The sequence below is a fragment of the Folsomia candida genome, unplaced genomic scaffold, assembly GCF_002217175.1.
Source record: "Folsomia candida strain VU population unplaced genomic scaffold, ASM221717v1 Fcan01_Sc027, whole genome shotgun sequence".
Taxonomy (NCBI): Eukaryota; Metazoa; Arthropoda; class Collembola; order Entomobryomorpha; family Isotomidae; genus Folsomia; species Folsomia candida.
Window position 1 is genome coordinate 325012 of NW_019091219.1, and position 27758 is coordinate 352769.

General features: G+C 35.7%; 4 protein-coding genes across 12 annotated transcripts; 3 read left to right on the forward strand and 1 right to left on the reverse strand.

Annotated features, from left to right (window-relative positions):
• Positions 1–1480: 1480 nt before the first annotated feature.
• LOC118438895 lies at positions 1481–6206 on the reverse strand. Its single transcript, XM_035859731.1, has 5 exons — positions 6075–6206; positions 4757–5177; positions 2870–2960; positions 2705–2754; positions 1481–2369 (listed from the first exon to the last, which is right to left on the reverse strand). The coding sequence occupies exons 2-5, from the start codon at positions 4964–4966 to the stop codon at positions 1986–1988; spliced, it is 735 nt and encodes a 244-aa protein (XP_035715624.1). The 5' UTR covers positions 4967–5177; positions 6075–6206; the 3' UTR covers positions 1481–1985.
• A 6091-nt stretch (positions 6207–12297) lies between these two features.
• LOC110859661 lies at positions 12298–15322 on the forward strand. Of its 3 annotated transcripts, XM_022108631.2 has the most exons (6): positions 12301–12603; positions 13294–13360; positions 13448–13483; positions 13785–13820; positions 14072–14226; positions 14986–15321. In XM_022108631.2, the coding sequence occupies exons 1-6, from the start codon at positions 12532–12534 to the stop codon at positions 15229–15231; spliced, it is 612 nt and encodes a 203-aa protein (XP_021964323.1). In that variant the 5' UTR covers positions 12301–12531; the 3' UTR covers positions 15232–15321. The 3 variants fall into 3 exon arrangements, with proteins under 3 accessions (XP_021964324.1, XP_021964325.1, XP_021964323.1); XM_022108632.2 differs by lacking the exon at positions 13785–13820 and having other exon boundaries at positions 12298–12603; positions 14986–15322; XM_022108633.2 differs by lacking the exons at positions 13448–13483; positions 13785–13820 and having other exon boundaries at positions 12299–12603; positions 14986–15322.
• Positions 15323–18148: 2826 nt separating this feature from the next.
• LOC110859695 lies at positions 18149–20853 on the forward strand. The gene is made up of 4 exons (XM_022108665.2): positions 18149–19091; positions 19163–19247; positions 19378–19475; positions 19811–20853. The coding sequence occupies exons 1-4, from the start codon at positions 19017–19019 to the stop codon at positions 20054–20056; spliced, it is 504 nt and encodes a 167-aa protein (XP_021964357.1). The 5' UTR covers positions 18149–19016; the 3' UTR covers positions 20057–20853.
• A 700-nt stretch (positions 20854–21553) lies between these two features.
• LOC110859718 lies at positions 21554–27641 on the forward strand. Of its 7 annotated transcripts, none has more exons than XR_004837114.1 (5): positions 21554–21766; positions 22350–22441; positions 22730–22821; positions 23653–23767; positions 23918–24059. XR_004837114.1 is itself a non-coding variant. In XM_035859724.1 (5 exons), the coding sequence occupies exons 3-5, from the start codon at positions 22808–22810 to the stop codon at positions 27569–27571; spliced, it is 750 nt and encodes a 249-aa protein (XP_035715617.1). In that variant the 5' UTR covers positions 21554–21766; positions 22350–22441; positions 22730–22807; the 3' UTR covers positions 27572–27641. The 7 variants fall into 7 exon arrangements, 4 of the variants coding, with proteins under 4 accessions (XP_035715617.1, XP_035715618.1, XP_021964379.1 ...); XM_035859724.1 differs by lacking the exons at positions 23653–23767; positions 23918–24059 and adding exons at positions 26761–27008; positions 27084–27641; XM_035859725.1 differs by lacking the exons at positions 23653–23767; positions 23918–24059 and adding exons at positions 26761–27008; positions 27084–27641 and having other exon boundaries at positions 22350–22437.
• The last annotated feature ends 117 nt before the right edge of the window (positions 27642–27758 follow it).

Below are 27758 nucleotides of genomic sequence, written 5' to 3' on the forward strand. Positions count from 1 at the left end.
TCAGAAATGTGACATTTTTTCCAAAATTCGTGACTTTCCTTGTAAGACTAGTCTTCATATTTGTCACATTACTTCACTCAACAATAAGTTTGTTGGGCACTCTCCTATTAGCCGCGAATTGGCTGCTATCCTTTAAATCCTGTTTAACCTCCTTGTTCCTCCAAAGTCAGAAAACCTTACTTTCCAAAAATATTTTTCAAAAAAGGCTCAAATTTCAACAACATTTAAAAACTTATCGTCAACTAGAAATCCTCTCCACGATTTCGAACCAGGTTATCTACTACATCTTGCCGACCGGAATGTTCGTCGTGTTTGTGTGTGCCGTCACTTTAACCTGTTTAGTAATCAAGTTAAATAATGCGATCCCAATTGCCACCACGGTTGTGGCGGCAAGCTTGATTTCAGTAATGTGGGGCATCCCACATTATATTTTCCCGCTATAGTTATTGTTCAATTAGGACGTACGTGGGACCCTTTTATTTTATGACGAGAACGACAAGGACTGAATTTTTCGCCGCGATTTTCTACTATACAGCGTCCTTAGTGATAAATGTGAAAATGTAGCGTTGCGAAAAAAATTCTTCAGGTATTTTAAAAATTGTATAGAGGTTACTCGTTCGTTCTTTACTTATTAAAAATTAATATTTCCTCCTTGTTTACCTTCTTAACTATGGTTGGTGTCCATCCCTATTTATGAATTAAATATATAAATACATAGTATCAAAAACATAAATATGTATGTAAATAGATCTAAGAAAAATGGAAATTTCCACGAATAACTATGTTCCTATAGTTCATCCCTTACTCTTCATGCCTTTATTACACAAGCCAAAACCAGTAATCAAACTCGTAAAAATGATGCCACCTTTTTAAAAAGTGAATGCTCTCTTAATAGACATAATATTAGAGAAACTATTTCAATAATTTACTCGTTAACGAGTTAAACTTACATATTTAGTGTGCATAGTGTAATCAGGATTTTGAATTGTTAATAATTTAGAATTATGCGGTTACATAGGTAGTTAAATAATTATGTAATCACATAATTAAGAATTCGTCTGCTTTTCAAAAGTGCTGCTACATTACTTTTAAAAGATATAGCGTGTATTATATGTGGTCTATATTATCTTCGTCTACCAAAAGTAATCTGATACCAATGTTGGTCCTGTAATCACGCGGCTGAAAGAGTAAAATACAGAAAGTGACATGGATACGACACGGCCAAGGATTTGTGGAGTTTGCATGCGTTGCACACGTGGGGAGAAAATATGCATATGCACCCGCTACATTCTCCGCTGGGGAAAGTCTGGTCACCAGTTCATACCAAGCTTTCTTTACGCGTATTTACGTCCCGAAGTAAATATTGTAGTTGAATTCAATTTCCAAGACGAGTGTAATTATTGCACTGTTGTCGATCTCTGTGTTTATATTTCCAAAAGGATTTTATTCGTTTTCTGCTACGAATTACTACATAAATGACTCACTTCGCATCTAAATACATATTTGTTCGACTAATTTTACTATTATTCATGCCCATATATTTTTTTCCGACTATATATTCTACTACTTCGACTACTCCGGAGAAATTACTACTGGTGAGGTTTCCATAGCAATGGAATTCATACCAAACACTATCAATGTCCATTATTTGTTCCTTCACTCAAATTAAATTAGGGATTTAATTTGCTTATGTATCACCATAATCATTAAAACCCACACGTTTTTTTGCCTACTTGAATATATTTAAAAATCTGGTTGCTATCGACGAGTTTCAATTTATCTGAAGGTTTCTTCGTCTCGAGATCTCCTCTTTCTAAAATTGTCAAAATCTGAACAATATATTTTTTTAATTGGCTACGACCTGTGCTACGACCTCGTTTACTAGAATTTTCAAAAAATTTCCAGTTTAGAGATGCTTAACAATATGCTGATTTTGACGATTTTGGTGGAGAGCACAGCCCCCAATTAACTCAGCGAATGATGACCTACTGCTGGACCTCAATCCTGTTGCCGTGAATGTCTGCAACCTCCACGTGCTCGTCCTCTTCCTCATCCGCCTCTCTGGCCGGTCTCTCCTCGGGTATGAAGAGGTCAACGAACTTCGTCCCAAGGAGAGCATCGTCCGTCCATAAAGCGAGGGATGGTCCCGCCCCGATGAAAGTGTAGTACAGGACAAGTCCCATTTCCCAGATCCACGTGTCTCCCTTAGGTTCGCCCTCCACCCCGGCTACTTCCCGCATCACGATTCTCTCCCAGGTCAACCACATTCCCAACGGGATCCAGATCAAGACGACGACCACGCAGTAGACCCCAAACCGACGGACTCTTCGCAATTTCTCGGCCATCAGCTCGCTCCCGAGATCGGATCCCTTAATGGGAAACAAATGCGATTATCATATTCTACAAAAAAGGAAGAAATTAAGCTAAAAATACAGGAGCGTCCCAAATTAATAATCTGCTAGATGGCGCCACAGTCAATATATTATCCAGATATCGTATATATTCACGCATACCTCTGCCTTTCGTTAATATGTGTATATACTTAGATGGTAACTATAGTAACCACTTTAGTAGGTTGACTAAATTCAGCTCAGCATTGAAAAAAATTCGATGAAAATCCCCCCTCAGTAATTAGACATTTGGGTAAGAAAAACTTTTTTAACAGTCATTTTGTCCCATTTCTTTATCGGGTTTAACTTCTTACCTGCGGCTGTGCTGCCCGTTCAACTAGTTTGCCGTAGTACTCGCGAAAGTCTGAAGTTATATATATAAAAAAATTACTTTTGTGATAATGCACATACAGATGTGCATGTGTATGTATTTCCGATCACTATAATCATTTTGTTGATAGATGCAAATAAATTCTCACCGTGAATGATGCAAGCTGGGGCCATACAAACCAGCAGTATTGCCCGGAGCGTGTCCGCGATGGTGAGCAAGGTATTAAACCGAACGGGATCCTACATTCTCCCAAGTTAGCGTTTAAGCAAATCCCAGTTAATTAATAAATTATATATGCATGGTTTACTACACATTATTCGTCTAACAATGCGATGGTGTGAAGTGTTACGCTCCGATTTGGTTAAAATTTCGAAATTATGTGGTCCATGGCAATACAACAAAAATTTCTTAAGGCGATGGTCGAAATTTGGCAAAATTTTTGAGCCCGAAGTTGAAAAATGGGCGATTTCCAGCACGAGAAGAGAATGGAAGTTAAGTTCGGCATTTATAAAACCACCCCCACCCAAATCCACCCCCACCCCCACCTAAATCCACCCCCACCCCCATCAAATCCACCCCCACCCCCACCTAAATCCACCCCCACCCCCATCAAATCCACCCCCTACCCCCTTCCACCCCCACCCCCACCCCCATCCACCCCCACCCCCACCCCCATCCACCCCCACCCCCACCAACATCCACCCCCACCCCCATCCACCCCACCCTCACCCCCATCCACCCCCACCCTCGTCCACCCCCCCCCACTCCCATCCACCCCCACAATTTTTATGGGGCAACGTGAGATACCTTGGGGCAAAGTGAGATTCTATTTCATATTGGGGTATGGTTCGTAATTAGCGAGCGAAGCGAGCAGGTTAGGTTAGATCAACTAGGTACGCAGAAAGCCTGGAAGGTAGACTTCTAGCTAGCTAACCTAGGTAGCTCTGCCAGCTAGCAAGGCTACCTAGGTTAGCTAGCTAGAAGTGCTACCTAGGTTCTATCTAGCCTAGCTAGCTAGGTTAGCTACCCTAGCTACCTAGGTTCTATCTAGCCTAGCTACCTAGGTTCTAGCTACCCTAGCTACCTATGTTCTATCTAGCCTAGCTAGCTAGGTTTGCTAGCTCAGCCTTCCAGGCTTTCCGCGTACCTAGTTGATCTAACCTAACCTGCTCGCTTCGCACGCTAATTACGAACGATACCCCAATATGAAATAGAATCTCACTTTGCCCCAAGGTATCTCACGTTGCCCCATAAAAACTGTGGGGGTGGATGGGGGTGGGGGTGGATGGGGGTGGATGAGGGTGGGGGTGGATGGGGGTGGGGGTGGGGGTGGTTTTATAAATGCCGGTTAAGTTTGCTTCCTCCAGGTGCTAAAATCGCCCGGTTCTTAACTTTGATCGCAAATATTTTGTCAAATTTCGACCATTGCACAAACTGCCTGAAGAAACTTTCGTTGTATTGACATGGACCACATAATTTCAAAATTTCAAGTAAATCGGAGAGTCGCACTTCACACTATCGCATTGCAAATACACTCTGATTTCTTAAGCCACTATACAATAAAAAATCCAGACCAGCATCAAATTATACTTTCTTAAATTGTCTGGATTTAGTATACTCACAATGGAGGCCTCCCAACGTATGCTCACAGATTTGGATCAAAGTAGTGTCAATCGATCACAAATGTAATTAGTATGAAATTTGCCGACAGAACTATTTGCCAATGCTCAAGTTTAGCGGAGATATTTGCATAAAAAGAGGAGAACATGCACCCCCAAAGCTGCCAAATTTTTCATTTTCCAAATTTGATACGCATTTTTCACGCTTTGGATGCAAATACATCCGCCAAACGTGCGCATTGGCAGATAGTTCCATTTGCAAATTTGATACTAATTATATTTGTGATCTATTGACGCTAATTTGACCCAAATCTGTGAGTATTCGTTTGGAGACCTCCATTGTGTGTTTAATTAATACAAAATTCAGGGTAAATTCAAAGGGGTAACACAATATTTTTAAGGGTGCACTTTCTTACCCGGACGCATCTCCTGACAAGTTTTCCTCCTCCGATTTCCTTGCTGAAGTTGAAATGGGTCAAGAAAGCTCCGTAGGCAGCAACAGATACCGAGATCATCCAGGCCTTTGCTAAATTCCGCAAATAATACAATTTGCCAAATTGAGGTACCAACATTGTCTGCATTTCGTCAATGATGTCCAGCACGCAGAGCGGATACATGTTCATCATCCAGTCTGAAACAAAATCATGAAAATCACTTGATCTTTAGAAAGTCAAAAAAATTAAAAAATTTCAAAAAACTCGACTTCTCAGAAACTCCATCACTCGACAAGTCCACCTTCCCCGGATGAACCTTTCAGCTTCGACATTGTCGAAAATTCCAAGCCAGACAACGGCACAGGTAACGATGGACCAATTCGCGATCAAAATATTCACCGCTCTGCCAATTAGGAAAAATAGATATAATATAATAATATTAATAACAATAATAATATTAATATTAATATTATAATATTATTATTATATTATACTAATAATAATAATATTAATATTATTATTATTATTAATATTATTATTATAATTATATTAATAATAATAGTATATATGTAATAACAGGAAAATAGGAAAAAAATATTTAGAAATGACCTTAATAATAATGATACACTCTTAACAGAACACGGAGCCCATATGACTGAACCAAGTTGAACCAAGTCAATAATATTTTATCCCACATTTTGATAAACCTTCCCCACAATGAGTTAAATCCTCACTATCTAGTGTTACTTTTACACATTGTAGGGAGGATTTATCTTGGTTAAGTCATGTGGGCTCTCCGTTTCGCTAGTTTAATAATAAGTTTAATAATAGTTTAATAATAATAATATTATTATTATATTATATTAAGTTAATAATAATAATAATAATAATAATAATAATAATAATACTAATATTATTAAATTATATTAATCTTATTATGATAATAATACATAATTTCTTTTCATTCTTATCATAATGTATAATAATAGAAAAATAGGAAAACAAAAATATTTCGAAATGACCTTTTCTGCTTATTTTTCGCGAAATTCTAATCTCGAAACACAAAATCTCATAAAATCGTAACTTTGTTTAGTGAGATTTTTTAATTAAGAGACTTTCATAACCTTTCGGATAGAAAAGAATCTTTTATTTAAAAATCTAACCATAACCTCGTACGTATAATGTATATGTATTTTTGGACACATTCTCTTATAATTTTCCAGCCACAAGCATAATTCAGATAATGACTCATGTAATAAATACAAAAGGTACGAAAATATTTATCCCGCATTGTTATTACCTCCGCGGCCTCCGTGTCGTCAAAATGTTTGCGGCTAAATACGTATTTACCGCGATGCAGAGCGCACTTGTCGATGTGGTAGCGATTTTATAAAATGTGGTCATTTTTACACACGATTAATGCTCAGAGAAGCAAATTGGAAAATTTAATAATTGATGAACTGTGTAAGACGCCATAAATATTTCGCAACTGCACAGATTTCGCAATATGGCGACATATATTCATATGCGTCAGCAAACTTCCTTGGATACCTGAGAAACCGAATTTCGCCGACGATGTTTTCGCATAAGATCTAGATGACCTTCAAGAATTCGCGGAATTGAATTTCGTACTTACGATGTGCAAATACTTGTGTTGACATGGATATGTATTTATTTACCTGGATGAGTTGAATTGGCAAATTTTCGCACAGATACACGTATGTATTTTTCCCATTTTTACCATCAATTCAGTTACCACTTTGCATTAAAAAGTGCAATACCACTTTTCTACGACATTTTCAAGCATTGCGAAAAATTTGCAAATTCTAAATATGCTATGGACAGAATTCACCGGAAGTAAAAGGTAAATTCAATTTAACCCTTAATCAAAAATCCCCAATTTTTTGTATAACTAAAATCAACCGTTATTATCCCTATGTTTGTAATGCTTAACATAACCATCGGATAATTAGAGATTGATGCATTTTCTAATTATTTCATCCCCACTTATTGACTGGTAAAACATAAATTAACGTTTTCATTCTAATTTTGTCCTTAATTAGTAGAATATTACGCACCACGAATTTATTTATGTATGTGATGTGCATAAGTGCAAGTCCAAATTCGTTCGATTCATGCATTTCATAAGCTTCTGCCATGGTATATGACACCATTTATTCCTATCTTTGCAATTCTTTGGATTTTTCTGATGACATTCCAATGCAACTGAGCTTGAGAAGTGAATCTTCACCCCAAATAGTAAATGCCAGACTTCTTTAGGAGGAAATCCCATAAGGACGCTCCATGACAACGGCACGAAACCACTTTCACCCCTCCAGCCATTCACCAACGTTACGCTATAAAGAATCATATCATTGCACAGGTTGTGATTCAAGTTACAAACCAGTTTAATCGGACATTAATCACAAATCTTCATCCATAATTGTCCATTATATTTTTAAAATTTGCATATTTTTTTGGTACATTCACCTAGTTAGGCTAACAAGGGACACTCACGACCTGTCGTTTGAGTCCAGGGTACCCACTATGTTTATTAGAATCTACTGGGACCCAAGATGAAGGATTCATTCATATTTCCGTGTAAAACTCATATTTGGCGTCGTGTCGTGGCGCCAAATTCGCCAAATTTGAATGTTTTTATTTTTGAAACCGCCATAACTTTTGAAATCCTGGACGGATTTTAAAAATTTTTGGCAAAAATCATGACAAGGAGTTCAACTTCGTATTCCATGAAATTTTTTCCAAAAATATCGGTTTTAACTTTTCGCAAAATTTCGTAATTTTCTAACAAATGGGGGTTCGTCGAAAAAATGCTAAAAATATCTCAAAAATTAGAAATTTTTTGTTTTTATTTTTTTCTCAAAAATGTCGACTTTTGTGATCATTTTACGCATAAAATTTTGAAAATCCGACATAAACTGCGAAAGTTATGAAGGTTTGAAATTGGTCGAAAATGCAAATTTTTAAGTTTGGCGCCACGCCATGGCGCCAAATATGAGTTTTACACGGAAATATGAATGAATCCTTCATCTGGGGTCCTAGTAGATTCTAAAAAACATGGTGGGTACCCTGGACTCAAACGACAGGTCGTGAGTGTCCCTTGTAAGTATAAGACAATTTTACAACGGTTGAATAATATCTGCACAACATTATGAAAAAATAATCATTTTAAAAGAAATGAAACCGAGTAAATCTATAATTCAACGTTCAGTATGAAACATTGCATATCCGCATATTAATGGTACGCCCAGGGCGCTGTCCTGATCCTTATGCCACGCCCCTGCTATAATTTTGCCTAACGCCGCTGCCAATAATAAGTTTTATCGAGGATGGGCCACTTAACCTGAGAAATTTTCAAACGCTGGCGCGAAAAAACTGGCCCAACCTAAACAAACCCGGCCCACACTGTTTGATAGACCAATTAGTTAAAACTGTGATTTTTTTCTACTTGAAAATCTAAAAAAAACTGCTCCTCCCTGATCATTTTAAGTGGAGGTACTAGTGAAAAAATTTTCCAGCCAGGTTGCACCGGTAGTTTTAATAAAAGAGGGTTAATGCACATGGACATGAAATTTATTTGGCCTCAATTCATGGAATATTAAGTGTAGAAGGCGTTAGAAGGCAAGCAATTAATCAGGTACTGCCTACACCCCTAAAAAACGCCCCATATCATTATGGACGAAAAAGCCAAAAACGAAGCTTTACCGTTTGATCAATCAGGAAACCCCAAAGAGCATTCGCAGTATGGGGAAACGTCTAAAATCGAATCCCACAACAATTCGAAGTGTTATTAAAAGAGATTTGGACAAAGTGAAACCGAAGCAAACAAAACTGCATGAGTTAAACGAGCGTCATATCACTAATTTTCACTTTAAAAAAAAGCTGTTCAAGAACCACCTTGCTGGAGCTTGGGACGAGAAATCACAATCGACGAAGCTTTGTTCAGGGTAGATGACCTGAACGGGACAAGGCCAGTTTGCTGTACGTTGTGGAGAAAATGTACGAATTAGCTGAGATTCAAGATGGGCTTTGGAAAAGTTTTCAGGACTAGTGGTTAAAAATAATTCTTTAAAAGTGCCTGGAAATGTTTTCGTCAAGGAAAAAGCGGTTCAGACTTGTACCTGAGACTAAGGGGCATCATATCGAGCAAATTAATTATCATAAAAAAATTCATATGTCGGTAACAAAAATTGTTGAAAATTTCTTGAAATGTTGAAAAAGTTGCCCATCTTAGGTATTACCTATTTTTCAACACTGGAATCCAAAATAATTTATACTTATCGATCTAAACATTCTAATAACTTTTTTATACATCTCTCTAAATACCAAGTCTTAAGAAAATACTGCTTCCTTCGGAAATGTGACCAAGCATGTCGTTAAAGTGTCCGACACAACGTATAAAATCTTCAGGATTACAATTCTCTCAATCAATTTTGCGGAACCGACTTCCACCCCAAACTTTTTCAACGACTTCATTTCCTTCACAATTATTTTATCTCGATTAACCCCACTTTTTTCCGACTTCATCGAACTCAACAGCTTTTCTGAAGCCTCCCCCACAGACGATGTGGTTAGCACGGCCAGCATTAAAGCAATCGTACAGTTGAACAAGACAATGGGAAAGGGGGCGTATTCGAAAAGGCTGACTTGACCGTGAAATCGAATCGTGGCAAATGCCGAGACCAAAATGAATCCGCCAGGTCCCCAAAAACAGACAAATGACAGCATTTCCTTCGTGATGGAATCGTTGAAGGCAGCCACGAGCACGTGCAAGGCGCGATAATCACGAAGCTTCCGCTGAACCGATGAGTTCGAGTTTCTGTAAATTAAATTAGCACTTTAAATTCTAACGTATGTACAAAAAATGCAAACACAGTTAGCAAACACAGTTTCACGATCACTTCTTTAATAAAGAATTGATCGTGAAAGTTGAATTACATTTTCAAAATTTAGGTAAGTATACAATGAAAAACTAATATTGAGTACATACGTATTCATGACGAGTGAATGCCAAATTTTATTCGTTAGTCATTTTCCACGCTATCCTTAATACATTTATACATGAGGTATATTAAGAAATTGAACTATCTAATAAGTCAAAATTGACACAAATGAATAAAACATGAGTACTAAATTAATACTGTTGTCAAATTTTAAGTAAAAGAATATAATGAATGCATATGTACATATTATCCAATTTTTAAGTTTAATGCATTTTGAATAACCACATATTTTTTAACAGACATTATTCTTACCTGACCGCATCCGTACAGCATATCGCGACATAGACAGTGACCAATATATGAAATCCCTCCATCCCATCCAACAATGCCACCGAGGCCTTTGATAAGATTTCCAGCAGAGCAAACCCAGCAAAAACCAACGGCCTTTCAACTTCGTCTTTAAAGAGAGATGAAATGTATTGTGGCTTGAGTGGAACGATGAGATACATAACCGAAACCGTAGGGGTCAGACTGACGAGAATCCACAAAATTGCCATTATTTGCACCTGAAGCGAGTTATAACTCAGGACTATAGGCTTGCAAGACGACTCCAGACAGTACCTAGCTGTAATTAACAAGGACAGTGTGTACGGCATGACATTTGTATGGCAATCTGGGTACATATGTAGTAGATTGGAACGACTAAGCAAACAAGAAAATATTTCTATTTAGAAAATGTCTTCGTTAGTTTGTCCGAAAAGAAAGCGGGTTCAAGAAGTTCATCTGGAACCAGAACCAGACTCTAACCTAAGCATTTTTGAACAAAACAGATACCACTACGCGTAAAAAGGCCTGTAGAGAGTGGGCTGAAAAAGCGCACAAATCTAGGTGGCAGGACACTCATCTGTGTAAGCAGACCAAACTCTTTCTTAAGGAGCCATACCAGGCAAACTTGGGGAACATTGTAAAATTAAACCGTAACTCACTGCGCCAACTGGTTCAGGTAATAACGGGGCATCATACTTTGAACTCACATCTGTATAATTTGAACCTGGTGTCCTCCCCTGGCTGCTTGTGCGGACAGGGGAAGGAAACAGGGTATCACTTTATTACAGAGTGTGATTGTTTTGCGATGACTAGACTTGTAGTACTCGAAGGGCTTTATCTGACCTCCGAGGAATTACTTGAAATGCCGTTTGCCAGGTTAGCAAGGTTTATTGCTAAGTCTGGAAGATTTTTAAACGATCGCGAATGGCAGAATTCGCAATATTAAACGCAAGTGTCCTTAGGGGAGTCGGCAATTAGCCTTAAATGCGCTACCGCCGCTGGCCTGGCTGTCTCTATTAATGAGTAGTCTGGTCACCCCACATAGTACATACATACATACCATGGACTGAGGTCATTAATTGATTGATTGAGTGAAGTGTTTATTAATGGTGTCATATGAGCGTCAGCACGAGTACTGATTTTCAGCCCTGGACACATACATAGCGGCAATTCTCGATTAAAAATCTATACATTTTTTAACCATTCATAATAACAAGCATTACAAGCGTATAGCGTTTCATAATTACGTGCATATGTGTAAAAACCCACTAAAGCCCCTGGGATCTTACAATGGAGAGGTGTCAGGTGGTTATCGCCAATGTGGACCGGACTAATTTTAAACTGTTCAGGCCCAGAAATATGCCCACCCGTATTTTTTCTGGGAATATTTACGCCCGTGGCGGAATTTTCAAAAAAAAATTCAGCCAAAAGCCTAATTTTTAAAAACGCTGTAACTTTTCGAATTTTACTCCGATTTCCACAATTGAATTCAATTTGTTCAGAATTACTTCCCTGATAATATAAAAATTCATTTTCAAAAATTTTTTAAATTTAATATTTTCATGCCATTTCTGAGTTTTTAGAAATGAACAAAACGATAATTTTTTGAAAATTAAAAAATTTTTGAAAATTTTTATATTTTCAGGGAAGTAATTCTGAACACAAATTGTATTCAATTTTTGAAGTCGGGCTAAAATTCGAAAAGTTACAGCGTTTTTAAAAATCAGGATTTTGGCTGAAATTTTTTTTGAAAATTCCGCCACGGGCGTAAATATGCCCATTCAGGAAAACGAAAAAATACGGGTGGGCTTATTTCTGGGCCTGAACAATTTAAAATTAGTCCGGTCCACATTGGCGATAACCACCTGACACCTCTCCATTGTTAGTTTCTGATGAAAACCTTCTGGTTTTCTGCAAAGAAATCCTATTATTCTCTCTCTTCTTATACATATATTAAATTTATTATTATCCAACTCCACGTGGACGAGATTCTTAGAATTTTGATCGGTGAATGTATATACCAGAAAGAAGACCAAAAGGTTGCCTACATTTCCACGAAATCGACAAGAATACCAGTTTTCCACATACATCTGCACATATAATGCAATGCATAGATAGATATATGTACCCATCTCATATCTTCGCTACGACAGAAATACTGCGATCTGCAATTAAATATATGAATGCCTCTCTTCCAAAGAAATGCGTACTTACCCATTTTACGATCCCTGCTTTTCGTGTGTGTGTCAGATAAACCTGTGGTGTTCATATGCATTTTGGTCATGAACTGAAACCCAGTTAGTAGGGGTGTAAAATAGTTCGCAGATTTCCTTTTACCAGTTGCTCAGCCCCTTTAAATATAAAAGCACCCCGTCAGTTGAAGCAAACGAGTCAAAGGAGACACGAAGTGCTAAATTGAAATTTTTTGTAGAATTACTTAGCTGCTTGCTAAGTTTGAAAAATAAAATGTCGGGAACGTGTTGTTGCGGATGCTGTTCTGCGGGAAAGGGGACACTTGCCATTGGAATTTTCTATATCGTAAGTATAACGTAAATATTTCTGTTTCACGAATTATGTGCAAAATCAAAATCTTTTGGTGAAAGAGTTTCCACGAGTTCACACCCATTTTCATTGAAAGGCCGAGTTAATTATTTACTTAATTACTAATTAATTAATGGGAATTACTAGAAATAATTTATATTTATTTATGTAGCTAATAAAAACAATACGAGATATTAATTTTCATGTGGCGTGAAAAAGTCACGCCACAATGGAAAATTTTTCAATGGGAAAACCCCTAATTCTGCATTAGCTACAAGATTTTGGATTGAGATTCTTAAGAATTATTATGAAAGCTGATGGAACACTGATGACGAAATTCTTAAAATGTTGAAGTTTAGAGACAAAATTTCGGTAACTAATGGAGATTTACGAATTTTTTCCATCGAAAAATTTTCCATTGTAGCTTGACATTTTGTATGTATAACAAAATCAATGGGTGATGTTTTCGAACGAAAGTGGGTGTATCCTAAATAAAAATGAGTAAAATTTACCCAGCTTTGGACAAATTTTGCGCAACGTTTGTCAAATTTTACCTTTTTGGTTGTGTCATCCTCTTTTTTATCCAACCGTGAGAAAATTTAACACATTTTTATTTGCAGTGTGCACCATCAATTTGAGAGGAATTGTGATTTTATGGGGAATAATATTAATTTCTTAAAATTTCAGGCACTCTACGCTCTATCCATTCTGGCAAATTCGAGCAAGATCATTGACCTACTGGACAATTCGAACAGTAAGGAAAATATGTAGAATATGTAATTTAAATCAAATTTGGTTAATAATATTGAGGGTAATAACATTTGAATGGTTTATGTACTAGGCAATTATACATCTGATCTGATTAACGATTCAAACAGTAAGGAAAATGCACACTCTTAAAAATTATGTGTCCATTTCCAGAGTAAATATGGGAATTCCGCACTCTGAATTCACTCTGAATTCCGTATTTAGGAAACTACACTTAATTCGAGTAGCGTGAATTTGAGTAAACTTTACTCTGGATTTTGTACAGTTTACTTAATTTCAAATTTACAGTTTCAGTTTTCAAAATGGGAACGCTATTTTTAAGAGTGAACAATAGTTTAAATCGAATTTTCTTAAATTATGTATGTTCACGTTGTTTTCGTGAGGGTACAAATATTTGAATTATTCCCTAGGTAACTACACGTCTGACCTGATTGAAGATTCAAACAGTAAAGAAAATATGGGAACGTGCATATATTACGCTACAAAAAAGATGACTGTATGGTTTTGGGTCGTCTATCCTACTCGCGTTACGCTTAACATGGGTAGGATAGGGAACAAGGGGGTGGGTGGTGTAAAAATTAGGATTTTTTTGACGACGTAATTCATGGACGTTCCTTGTGTGTCAAATTTAATTAAGAAATACTCACATTTTTGCGAGAAGATAATTTTAAAAAATCTTGATTTTTTTGTTGAATAGGTAACGATACAACTGACGCTGGGCACCCCCTGATAAGCCATCATGATAAGACCAACATCGTATTTAATGTACAAATGGCGCAACATTCCATTCGGATTATCGCGGCAGGGGTGTCATTAATCTTTACTTGTGTTATGTTGCACGGTTATCGGAAGGTATGTAAATATCTAGTTTGGGGACGTCCATTTGTTATGTCAAGATAAATGTAACTGCTTTCAAACAACTGCTTTTCACCAAATTTTCGCTTTCGACCAAAAGTTGCCTAATCGGACTTAAAGATCTATTTTTCATGACACAATATATGGACGAATATATCTTCAAAACATTTATTCATTCAAAGTTCACTCCTTCAAAGACTTGAAAAAAATATTCATTAATTATTCACCATTCCTTCATTAGTCATGTTATTCAAAACTCACCTTATTCAATGAATTTCTCACCTTTCCCTATGTATTAAGCATTGAGTTAAAAATTAAGGATGAAAAAAATATTCATTCATTTTTCATTCACACGAATTGAATAGATATTCACTCAATATTCATTTATTCAAAAATCAGAATAAAATATTCATTCAATATTCATTCAAATTTTGAATATTGAATGAAGAATTTATTCATTCACCGAATGAATAAATGAATGAATGTGAACATGTATGTATCGACGGTCCCTTTGCCCCCTTAAAAATCGTGTAGCCCTTTCGGAAAGTTAATATAGTCTGAAATCTGTATTTAAGTAAACTGTACGAAATCCAGGGAAACGTTGGTAAAGTTGACTCTGGATTTAGTATAGTTTTCCTTAATATTTAATGCATTTACTTTTCAAAATAGTAACGTTATTTTTAATGGTATAGTTTTTTAAGTTTCCACAGTCCAAACTTGGCAACTTATTTTTCAAGTTTTAATTCGTATTTTCAGCGTAATCACCGCCTAATCAAGCCGTGGTTGATCTGGAGCTACGTTTTAATCTTGGTCGGGATGACTGCGTCTGTTGTCACTTTTGGGACAATGACACTGAATGGCCTGCCCCTCGTGGGATTTTGCACACTCGTCATATTCGGATCTTTCCTCGCAATGCAGATCTACTTTGTCGTCGTGGTGAGAAGATTTGTGGATGAGTTGAAGAGTGAAGAGATGGGTGGTCATCAAAATTATAAAATTTGACGGAATGCACAAATATTGAAATAATGTGAGACATTGTGGTTTGATTAAATATTTAAGTACATATTCAATGGTTAAATAAATATTTTTTGGATTGGTTAATACAATAGAAACTTGTTTATTCGTCATAAAATTTGATACACATCTTGAATTACTAATGGAAAAAATATTTTATAATATGAAAAACCTCATTTATTCATTTTTGACCATAGTTTCCCGAAAAATATTCATCTTAACTCATGAAAAAAATTGCATGGATCGCTACTGTCATCATAATACGAGGTATTCAAATATTCCTTAAAATTGGCCAAGTTGATTTTGATGTATTCGTATTCTTTCATGTTTCGGAACGTTCATATATTACGTCATAAAAAAAGTGGGTGAGTGGTATCGGGTCGTCTTTTTAAAACTTGAACAATATGAGTACGATGGGATAGGGATTGTTTGGGGGACATGAAATTTGGAGTTTTTTTGCTGACGTAATATATGTTTGTCCCCCTCCGGGATGTATTATAGTGAACTCCCAACCAAGAAAAAATTTATTTGCCTGGGTTAAATTGGTTTCCCTAAAATTCATTGAGTTAGTTTTTCTGCTCAAGGGAACGTTCACATATTACGTCAAAAATAGATAAGAAGGGTGGCCGATTTTGGGTCGTCTATCTTGCTCGTGTTCAACTTAACATGAATAGAATAGGGAAGCCGTGGGTGGTTAGGTGGTATAAAAATATGTTATTTGTGTCGTAATTTATGGACGTTCCCTAAACTACTTTTTTCCTAACCCGTATTAATACCTTTGTGGTTATGACAGGTGAAAAAGTTGCTCACATTTCCACGAAATCACTTTGCATATTACGTCGCAGGAGAAAACAATCCACTGTGAGACCAACATATTTTTGCAGTTTTAACTTGCAAAAGAGACTGCAGAAAGGATGTGATCGATTTGTGGGGAGGTAGGCTTCCTATCCTTCCCATATTAATTACAACATGGGGCGTATATGTCAAACCGAGGTATAGGAACAAAAAACAACAAAAATCGATCACATCCTTTATGCACGGCCCTTAAAGACACGAATCCCAGTTTCATATCTACATAATTGCAGTAACCCCAAATCCGTCTCGATTTCCACGAAATGCATAAGCATGTTGGTACATACACTCTTAGGAAACCGGTATTAAAGCATTACCGACCGGAGTACATGTGACTCTACCGGCACTGGAATTACCGTTCAGTAATGTTGTGGCAATGACAAATTTACCACTCAGGAACAATTTACTACCAATCCAGTAGGAAATTATTGCGAAATCAATACCAGCACGGAGTATCTACATATGTGACTCTACCCAGGCCCCGTTTTAGCTATAGGCGAACTAGGCAACCGCCTAGGGCGTCAGAATTTTGGGGGCGCCGGTAGGCGCCCTTATACACTAGATAAAACCAACATGGCGGAATTTATAATTTGTTGTGGAAGAGAACATATAAAAGACTGACTTTCACCGAAATCTCTGGTACAAAATTTTGTACTATTGTTGAGCCAGTTCAGCTAGTTGTTCATTACTTTTAGCTTGAAAATCCAGCCAGGTAAACTTGCAATGCAGAAGTGCAAAGTGGTTCTGATTATCCGCGATTTTGGCCGGGCAATTTTGGATTGTTAAGGCTCAGAAATAAGCGTACCTATATATATTTCCATTGATTTGAATTTTATTGTTTTGGCCTTTGGCAGAATTTTAAATTATATTTGCAGCCAAAACTTGCATTTTTTAAAACTCGTTAAGCTTTCGAATGTCAACCAAATTTAAAAAATTAGGCGCACTTTTTTCTCAGAATTTCTTCAATTATAAAAATTCATTTTTCACCTTTAATTATCAAAGACTTAACATTATGCGGTTTATTAAGATTCAACAATATTCATAGTATGAAAATTTCAAATTTTAAAAGTTTTAAAACACTATCTTTATAATTTCAGCGTCCGTGAAAATGAAGTAACTGATCAAAAATTTCGCTTAATTTTTTAAAACGGGTAAAATTCTAAAAATAACAGCAATTTGAAAAATTCAAATTTGTGATGAAAATTCCTCCTCATTCGAAAACAAGTGCATTCTAGAAAGCTAAAAAATATTTGTCCGCTGGTTTCTGAGCATACAGAATTTTCTGAGTCCACCAAAACTCGGAAATAAAAACCTTATTTAAACCTTTCCATTGTTGGTATAATTTAATTTTTAATTAGCAAGAAATCTTACTGCCACTTGTGTGTCATAAAAATACTCAACTATTTTTTCAGCGGTTAAAAATATTAAATTAAAACTTTGCCTGTCGAAGTTTACAGTTCACTGTATGTGAAAGAAAGCTCGCAATAAATATTTCAGGAAAATGTCCTCAGATGCCGATGAAATTGCTTAAATTAAATTTTTAAAAATGTTAATTAGTGGAACTGCACTTAGAATGCAGGTCTTTCACGTGTAAAAATGAGATTTGTATAGGCTCAATTTTAGTTCGGTCATCAAAAAATAAGCATACCCGTATTTTTGTATTTTTCATAATGCGCTAATTGGAGCGCTAATTTTGAATTGTTTTCCAGCCACAACCTTAGGCACTGAAAATCATCTTTTAGATTTTTAACACGAATTAAAAAATTCGAAACAAGCTCTCCCCAGGAAGATTTACCTGACTTACTTAAAAATCAATTTCGATTTAATTTCAATTTCAATTTCGATTATCAAAATCGATTTTCCGAACCTTTTGCCCGTTTTTGAAATTTTGAAAGAATTAAATTCAGTAAAGTTGCGCCGACGGTGCGAGCATGTGGGGGCGCAATTATGGTTTTGCCTAGGGCGCTACAAAGCCTAGAACGGGGCCTGACTCTACCGGATTTTTAAGAGTGTATTTAAACATACGTATGCAGTTAGGTATTTATGTACATATGCCCTTATTTACTTTATCCCCTTCACGATGATCATACATACGTAAAAATTTCTCGGTTGCGTGATTAATGTGATCACAAAATCTTAGCGAAGATGAGGAGAAACAGGGCTTATGAATACATAAAAACCCGCCCGGGCCATGCAGGAGGAACGTGGTACATAATTTTTCATTATTTGTTTTCTACATAAAAATTATGTCGTAAAAATTTGTCTTGTGATAATGGCTTAGGATTAGTGTACACTCTTAAAAATGCTGTATCTGCGTGCTGGTAAATATTGTTTTGGTAGTAACTTTCGGTTATTTGTTTGTGACAAGAATTTCTTGTTACACACTAAATAAAAATTAGTAAAATTTACTCAAGGTTGGGTAAAAACGAGGATGAGAAGACTAAAAGGTAAAATTTACTCAGCGTTGGGCAAAATTAACACAACTTTGGACAAATTTTACCGCTTGGTTGTGTCATCCTCTTATTTACCCAACCTGGAGTAAATTTTGCTCATTTATATTTGTAGGGTATCATAATATTTATTAGTAAACATTGGTGCAGGTCAGTATTTACCGGTATGGTCACATGCTCTGGTCGGTAATGATTTATTTCATGCCAATTTTCTAAGAGCGGATTAACACCCAGTTAACTAAATCCGGTACATTCTTCATGCACGGTCCACCTGCACTTGATCCCAGCTCTGTAGCGAAATATGTATGAATTTCCTCTCTCTGCTAATAAGGAATTTACTAAATTTTACCCAGTTTTGCTGCACAATTGACATTGAGTCGAGTTTGTAAGATCGTCCTAAAAATTTGCACGCAAAATATTTCCGCATTGTTCCACAATCTTAAATAAATAAGTATTACTAAATCTGCGGAAATGTCGAAGGAAACGTGCTGTTGTGGAAGTTTTTCGGTTGGAAAGGGTTCCCTTTTCATTGGAATTTTCAATATCGTAAGGAATTAATGCTCAAAATTTAAAACATAATTTAGTCAAGGAAGAAATTATGTAAAATAACTTTGCAGATTGGTTCCATCATTAATCTGATAATTCAGCCAATCTGTATCTATTCAAGTATCAACAACCCCGATAAAACTAAGGACGAAAAAAGTAGGTGGAAAAATTGCTGAAAATCACTCAAAGCTGGTTGTTAACTCTACATTTTTACCCATTAATGATCTAATTTATTCAAAATTTGAATAAATTTATTTGAATTTCAAATAAATTTATATTTGTATAGTTCCGGATTCTGTGATAATCTTGAGCGGTTGCGTCTCCATCGTGATTTTACTCTTGTACTTCATCTTCGCTTGTCTCCTGGTGCACGGTTATCGGGTGGTGAGTAAAAATATTTTTTGCGATTTTTTTTCTGACAAGGGAATCTACCAAGGTGTCAAACGAGGTTGGGGTTAACAAATAAATATTTCGAAAATATGTGGAACAGTATCTACAAATGACGTCAAAATATGTTATGGGGCTCCATAATTCAAAAATTTCAACAAAATCCGAGCGTTACACGGCACACCTTCACATCTCGAATGAAATCTCATTTTGATCAATAATCTTTGGAAATTCACAATTTCAAAATTTAAAAAAAATCCGGGTGCTACACTTCACACCTTCGTATTATATTGTAGATAAAATTCTCATATTGATCAGTTATCTTTTTTTAGCGCAATCACCGCCTGGTCTCGCCCTGGTTTATCGCGAATTACGCCTGGCTTATTCTGAGCGCCCTCAGCATTGTTGCCGTTTTCGTGTTAAAGGTCTCCTCTGAAGAATTCGCGAAGGGAGCCGTGTTTATCGGGGTGTGCTTGACTTACATGGGGGTCGAGACGTATCTGGTCTTCGTGGTGAAAAGGTTTGCGGACGAGTTGAAAGCAGAAGCCGAGTGTAAAATTGTGCAAGAAAAGTGTTAAGGATGAGATACACTTTTAAAAATAGGGTTAACGTTTTGAAAAAATATGCACTTTGAACTTTGTATTATGTAAAGTATACTAAATCCTAGGTAAACTTTGCTCTTCGTGAAAGTTAACACTACTTTGAATTTTTTAAAGTTTGAATTAATTATTTTGAAATGAGAACTTTTCAAAAGGGCAACATTATTTTTTTAGAGTGCAGTATTTACATATTGTTTTTGTTACTAGAGGATTGTCATGATTTTCAGTTTTTGATGATGTTGCAGTATGGAACAAATAATGAATAACTGTTTAATTGGAATAAATTCGGACTTGGATGACTATTAATGATTTTAAACAATAAATATGTTTAAAAATACAGATATGTAAGTAAATGTTCGAAAAATATTTATTTGAATAAATTAATTCCTGGATATTGCATGCGCGTTCCCTTAAAGAAGAAAAACTGTAAGAGAATATGGTATGAAAAAGCAGCCCTTACATTTTACATTTGTGAGATGAGACGTAAAAGTTGAGCTTAAATTGTGTAGTTATTGTATGCAAATTTGTTGATTTGTGAATTTTGGAGTAACAAACTGCAAACTTTTTGATATATAAGTGTTTGAGGAAGAATGTTATCAATTTGATAAGAAATTTCGATTTTAATGGATAATTTTAATGGATAATATTGGATAATTCGACATTTAAAAGATTCATTAGTTCGTATGTATGAAGGATTTCAAGTAAGTTTGTTTCGGTATTATATATGCATACTAATTAAAGATATTAGAAAAATTTCGAAAGTGAGTCAAAAAATAGTACAGATATTTGTACAAATATGTATGTGTAAAATTCTTGGAATACAAATCGACGACAAAAATTTTACAAATAATTTACTGCCAACAATTATGTAAGAAACGGGGATGTCTTTACATATGTAAATTGGTACGGATAATTACACTGATAATCGTGGGTACTTCAGCCTGTCACATTTTACGTAATTAATTTTTTCATCACTGAATTGATGCCATAATTTTTGTGCCCAACTGGGCGTGGGGCGAGTTCATAAGGAGACGGAAAAGTTGGCTTCTCACGAAGTGAAAAAGTTGCTCACATTTCCAAGAAATCGCTCTGCACTTGAAATTCTGTCTCTTTCACCAGTCTTACACATCCAAATATGAAGATAGACACAGCAATAAATTTATTTTGTTCAGGGTCATCATGTTCCTAGCGTGGAAGGAAACACTCTTAAAAGTAATATTACTCTGGTAAAATGTATGTACACTCTAAATTTTATGTGAAGTAAACTATACGAAATCCAGAGTAACGTTGACCTGATAAAGGGTAAAGTTTGGTCTGGATTTTGCATAATTTACTTCATATAAAATTCAGAGTGCATTTACTTTTGAAAAGGGTAACATATTTTTTAGAGTGTGGAAAAGCTAACGTATGTATTTATGTTCTTCACGAACTTGTTTAAGAATTAGCAACAAAACGAATTTTTAATGAGTCAGTCACGTCCAGTTTTGCATATGCACCGCGTCGTGTATGCATGTGGGTAAATAAAATTCGCCAATTTGCACAAAGTTTATATAAAACTTTTTTTGCGCGTTTCTGCAAAAAAACATAGTAACAAAAGAAGGTTGCAACTTGGAAATATTTGGAAAAATGAAGCTCACTTGTTGCTTGACGTTGGGCCAGGGAACCCTTGTCATAGGGATTCTTCATATTGTAAGTTGACGTAGTATTAAGGGTATTCAAGGTTAATGATTTCTATGTAAATATGTAATATAAAGGGTCTTGATTTAATTCGTCCCGATTTTTCAAAAATATTTGCAAAGTTGTGACTCTAAACTGGTGAAAATTTGGGTCCCTCTGGTGAACGATATGAAGTTCATGTTTCAAACATACTTTATTCTACACTCTAAATAAAGTTGAGTCAAATTTTGTTTTGTCAAATTTAGCCGAGGAAAAAAAATTATTTAAGGCTGCGCGAAAACTATATGAACAACGTTCTTTAAATTTTGACTTTAATATAAGAAATACATATTGCACACCAGTACAGTGGTGTCATCTCAAATTTTACTCAAACTTGAGTAAATTTTGAGCAAATTTATTTAGAGTGTACGCATGATAAAAATATTAACTTCGTGAAAGTTAAGCTTAAATATGGTTTGAGGCCAAAAATCCAGTTCCGGACGAATTAAATCAACACCCTTTAGATAAGTAACCGATTCCCGATTATATTTATTTGTTCAGGTTAAAATTTTGAATACCCGGGATTAATTGATTCGAGATGATTAAATAATTTTAGGTTGTCGCTATCCTCAACTTTCTCAAAGATTGTTTCGGAGTGTACCTCATCCTTCACCATCCCGACTACCTAAACGTCAAAGAGAAATGCATGTACATTCGCTTATGAAATTCAGCACTTTTTGTCACCCAATTTGGAAATCACTCTTAAAAATAATGTTACCTTTTTGAAAAGTAAAGAAATCCTGAATTCTCTATTAAGTGAGACTAAATCGGAAGTAAAGTTTACTTGATCAAGGGCAAAGCTTACGCTGGGTTTAGTATGATTTAAGTAAGTAATATGGAATTCAGTGTTTTTACTTTTCTAAATGGTAAAAATATTTTTAAGAGTGTAAATCAATAAGTAGTAAATAAAAACAAGTTAATGTGCATATTTTGCAGTCTGGCTTTTGATCGCGGCCAGTGTCACGGCGATCATTGTTGAGCTGGTCTCCTTAATTTTGGCGTGCCTCGTGGTGCATGGATATCGTATCGTGAGTGCTAAAAAATTATGTTTCCATTTTGAAATATTTTTGCTTAAAAATAATGTGAATCTTGTCAAAATATTTTTGCCACACTACTAAAAATTGTGAGACCCTTTTTTATAAGTAAATATGCAAATTCACGTAGAATTCCATATTATAAGTAAACTTTACCAAATCCTGAGTTAAATTGACACGATAATAGGTTAAGTTTACTCTGGTGGAATTGTGCGGTTTAGTTAAATTGGGGCCGTCCATATATTACGTAACGGAAAAATATCGCGATTTGCTAGACCCAGTCACCCACCCCTTTATCATAGGCACGATATCATTAGGGCCTTAGACCCCTCCTTCCTCTTGTGTTACTTAATTTATAGAATTACAATCTTCCGAAATGACTTTTTCATGATTTTGCTACACTCTTAAAAATAATGTTTTCCTTTTGAAACGATTTTGGCATGTTTTTGCTACACTCTTATAAACAATGATCTCCTTTTGCGGAATAAATTCACACTAATTTCTAAAGTAACTAATCTTAAATCCAGCATACTTTAACTTGATAAATAGTAAAATTTACTCTGCATTTAGTATATTTTGCTAAATTTAGAAATCAGGGCGAATTTACTTTTCTAAAGAAGGTCATTATTTTTTAGAGTGTAAGATTTATCCTCAATTTTACATCGGAATCATCGCCTGATCACGCCTTGGTTGATTTGGAGCTATTTCATCCTTGGCGTCACGATTCTCTTTATCGTGCTGGGATTCATAGCAATCGCAATGTTTGGAAATATCACGTCGACAAGTTTGATTTTCGTAATTTTCGCAATTTATTTGGGGTTGCAGTTTTACTTCATTTTCGTCGTGAAGAAGTTTGTCGGCGAGTTGAAAGAAAACGAAAGAGTTGGCGGTGGTATCAGTGAGACGGGAAAATGTTAAAATTTTCCGGGCTACGAAGACGGTACATATTTGTTATTTTTTGCCGTGGATATTTGCATAAAAAAATGTTTGAGATTTATTCTGAAATAAATATTGTTTAATAAGTACTTAAGAAGATATATAAATAAATTACATAAAATATATTCATTAGGTTATTCTTTGTTGATCATAGTACTCGCAGAGTGTGTGTGGGTTATTGGATAAGAACTGGAATTATGCGAAGAAAGAATCGCAAAATAAAATGTATCGCAAAAACTGACTACACAGGGGTCGCAAAAAGTCCCTAACTTACAATAGAGACGCAAACCATGTTCAGCCCAGATAATTTTTTGACCATGTTAGTTTGAAAGAGCAAGTCTTTAGAAACAACATTTGGCTCGGCACTTGGGCAGATGCGCAAATTTCAGCACGCTATGGGCGGCGCAAATTCGCAAAAACGCACGATTTTTCGGGCAATGCCCAGCGCGAGCTCAACTTCGTGCGTTTTTGCGAACTTGTGGCGCTCATAACGTGCTGAATTTTGCGCATCTGCGCAAGTGCCGCACCAAATGTTGATTCTAAAGCCTTACTCTCTCAAACTAAAATGGTCAAAAAAGAATCTGGGCTGAACATGGTTTGCGCCTCCATTGTTAGTAAAAAATCTTGGATTCGTTTATTCTAAGGCGAGGAACAAAACGTAACCATGCACAAAAAAAAACAAATTGGTTAAAATCTTGGAATCATGGTTACGGCGAAGCCGTATTTGTGGTGTTGTTGATTTTTTTTCTGCATCTCAAAATATTCCGCTTAAAGTGAAAAGTCGGCTCAGGGAAATCGAAAAGACTTTAAAAAACATTAAGCTCATTTTTTAATGTCATGAACATCGGATGAAAAATGACGAAGTTATGGACGTATGTACTCTTGCTTAAATTACTAATTGGGGATATACAAATATCCCCAATTAGGTGTAGGTATGTTATAGCATACCTACACTTTAAATCACAATTTAGGGACAGAAAACAAACGGAGAGCATCAGCCAACATTCCATAAATAAGTACTTCTAGCTATTGAAGCAAACGTAGGATATAGATATTTACTGATTTATTATGCTTAGCGTGCTGGTCACTTCAAAGCAACTTCAGACGTGAGTAATTTCGCGTGACTCAATTACATATGTAGCCATTACAAAACCAGCTATCCCAATGTACATAACTGAACAACTTAATTACTAATTCTTGGATTTCGGGCCCTCAGAAAACTCATTAAAATATTTAGACATTCTCCACGAAATTGGTTGTAGCAATTCTCGAAACATTTGTCATGTTCGCTATAGTTTTATCTGCAGTGGCTACTTGAAAATCCAATATTCTCCTGAAATACTAGAATGGCGACTAATACTAGCACAATATTTCTTCTGTTTTTATTTCTAACATTTTCAAATTCCCCTATTGCCCTTTCGTTACTAAATTTTAACCGTAATCCAAATTGCTTGATAATGACCACACTAACGGATGACACACAGGTATCCAAAAATTCCAGCATTCTTCATCTGCCTTCGAGCTACGAGCTCCACTTATCACTCGCCCATCGGAACGGAAACGTTGTCAAGCATATACAACCCCAAAATTCAACAAAGTATCAACAATGGAAAGTTTGTTGCTTTGAAATCGTGATATTTGTCGATGAGGGTGAGTCGAATTCCTTCTACGAGGACGTTGTCACCTGGGGTCATCACACTAAAATGGTGATATACATGGTATTTTCCCCTCATAGGTATTATACTTGGAACAAAAAGTATCGCCTGTTCCTGTTTCACTTTTCTGTTCCAATCTATTTCATAGTAGTGGATGACAGACAAAAATCAATTTTTGCTCATTTACTTGATCCGATACATCATTCGGCCAGTTGGAAAATATTTCCGGACACATCTTCACAACCATTCGAAAAGTTTCCAGGTTTTGATACTTTAATAAGATCAAGACGATCGGTTGATAGCAGCCAAAACCTGTTCGGATTACCTGTGTCGGCAGATTGGTTGGATCGGCTGACAAAATTGAACTGCGAAAACCATCGCTACTTTTTATCTAATGGAACAAAATGTTTTGTCGTATTTGGAGCGCTGCAAGCTCTTCAGACGAGACTGAATTTTTCGTTTTCTTCATTTGGGTATGCGTTATTTTTGTGTAAATTGATTTCGCTAATTTGATGTATTTGATTTTTTCATAGTAACCAGTCCGACATCCTTTCGGAGTTTGGGATTATGAAAATAAATCCAGATTTTGAACCCATCCACATAGAAACTACTATGGATTATCACGTGCTCTATTGCCAGAAAAATCTGGCCTTGTTGGCGTTAAAAATATCAAAGTTTTTTACCATTATAGACCCATGGACTTGGGTAGGGGGTATTTTACTATAGTTGTTTTTGGGATTCACTAAGCTTGGCGGATTCTCAGATATTGTTACGACATTCCTTAGAGTCGCCGTAGTTCGTGGGTAGGTTATATTTTATTGAAAGCAATAATTACATTTTACAGATGTGCAATGATTTTAAAAATATGCAGATGTATATAACTTACCTATATACTGTTTTCGTTATTTTCGAAATACTTCTATATTTGTTAGCAATCTCATTAATTAAGTTCCAGTCGAGTTGCAAATATACGGAGGTAGAATGATATTAACCAGAACACAGAGGCATATTTCGGAGTAAGGTCCACGATAGGTCCATAGGTGCGATAGGTCCACTGTAGCGTTAAAACGACAGGTCCATAGTTTAAACGGGGATTGGTTTATAACCTTCGTTTTATTTTTACTATATCATAGCACGGTATTTAGTAAATCGGTGACAGTTTTCAGCTTTCTTTAGTTTTACCTTACTATACAGCTAATGCTACATGGAACAAAAAGTTGAAGAACAAGCTGCATTAAAAACTTTTGTGTATCCCATTCTTTTATTTTACACTTAACTTTGTCCTTAATACGAAGACAATTGTACAATTAAATGCAATTAAGCACTCTTGATGTTTTTTTAGGAATACCCTAACATGGTTTGGATTACTCTGTATCGTAGCAATGATCACTATCAGCTCATCCTACGACGCCATCATTACAACCGATATAACTAAACCTCCTGAAAAACAGGTAATTTCAAAGATGCACGAACTGTTCGCAGAATTTGGTTACAAACTGTACTCAGCAAACGATATAAGAAATTTGACCCGTTGGCGATTATCAATTCGAAAGGATTTGCAACATTTTGACAAATATATTTGGAAAGGAGGTATTATGTTTTAATTTATATTCATGTATCATATGTTTTTTGTATCAACTGAAAATCTAAATTATTTATTTTCAGAATTGATGAGCAAACAAGTTATTAACAATGAATTCTCTGCTGCAGCAATATATGCTGACCACGTCGCTTTTCTACCCACTTCTCACAATGTTCAACAAGTTATATATTTTCTAAAGTATCACTACTCTAACGTGACTTGTAATACTGTTAAGGAAATATTTTACAGAAATAATATTGTCTGGATCTTTAAGTACTTTGGATCTGAAGGATTATACAGAAATTTACAGTGGATAAGTTCTAACGGACTTTTCCAGCTGTACGCCGGATTATGGAAATTCGTAGCTGAATATGGTGCTCGAAATCACCCCGCCCCTTTCCCAAAGGGTGTTGGAGCGCTGGAAAACCTTTTTGTCGCCTTTCAGCTATATTTTCTTTTCATAGGATTTGCAATACTAAAGGCCTTTCAAGAAATTGTTCTCTCCAAAATTAACCTCCATTTGAAGATTTCCTTTATGCTCCCCAAATTAATCTGGGTGATAAATAAATAAAGCTAAATACTGAATACTGGACGTTCATAATGAACATAAAATATACGCAATAAAGCACTGAATATTTGTATATTGATATATATCAAAAAAATATGGTTTAATGCCAAACATGCAATCATAATTTATGCATATTCTCCACTACACATGCCTATATGAATGTAGCCAACGAATGCTAGAGTATAGAAGT

What these genes read in the sequence shown, in the direction of transcription:
- LOC118438895 (XM_035859731.1), bottom strand. Translation starts at nt 4,966, where the DNA reads ATGATGAACATGTATCCGCTCTGCGTGCTGGACATCATTGACGAAATG. An exon ending in TTGTCAGGAGATGCGTCCGG is followed by an intron (nt 2,961 to 4,756) that starts GTAAGAAAGTGC and finishes GGGAGAATGTAG; the next exon opens with GATCCCGTTCGGTTTAATAC. An exon ending in AACGGGCAGCACAGCCGCAG is followed by an intron (nt 2,370 to 2,704) that starts GTAAGAAGTTAA and finishes TTTCCCATTAAG; the next exon opens with GGATCCGATCTCGGGAGCGA.
- LOC110859661 (XM_022108631.2), top strand. Translation starts at nt 12,532, where the DNA reads ATGTCGGGAACGTGTTGTTGCGGATGCTGTTCTGCGGGAAAGGGGACA. An exon ending in CCTGATTGAAGATTCAAACA is followed by an intron (nt 13,821 to 14,071) that starts GTAAAGAAAATA and finishes TTTGTTGAATAG; the next exon opens with GTAACGATACAACTGACGCT. An exon ending in TGTTGCACGGTTATCGGAAG is followed by an intron (nt 14,227 to 14,985) that starts GTATGTAAATAT and finishes TCGTATTTTCAG; the next exon opens with CGTAATCACCGCCTAATCAA.
- LOC110859695 (XM_022108665.2), top strand. Translation starts at nt 19,017, where the DNA reads ATGTCGAAGGAAACGTGCTGTTGTGGAAGTTTTTCGGTTGGAAAGGGT. An exon ending in TCATTGGAATTTTCAATATC is followed by an intron (nt 19,092 to 19,162) that starts GTAAGGAATTAA and finishes ATAACTTTGCAG; the next exon opens with ATTGGTTCCATCATTAATCT. An exon ending in TGGTGCACGGTTATCGGGTG is followed by an intron (nt 19,476 to 19,810) that starts GTGAGTAAAAAT and finishes ATCTTTTTTTAG; the next exon opens with CGCAATCACCGCCTGGTCTC.
- LOC110859718 (XM_035859724.1), top strand. An exon ending in CAAATATATTTGGAAAGGAG is followed by an intron (nt 27,009 to 27,083) that starts GTATTATGTTTT and finishes ATTTATTTTCAG; the next exon opens with AATTGATGAGCAAACAAGTT.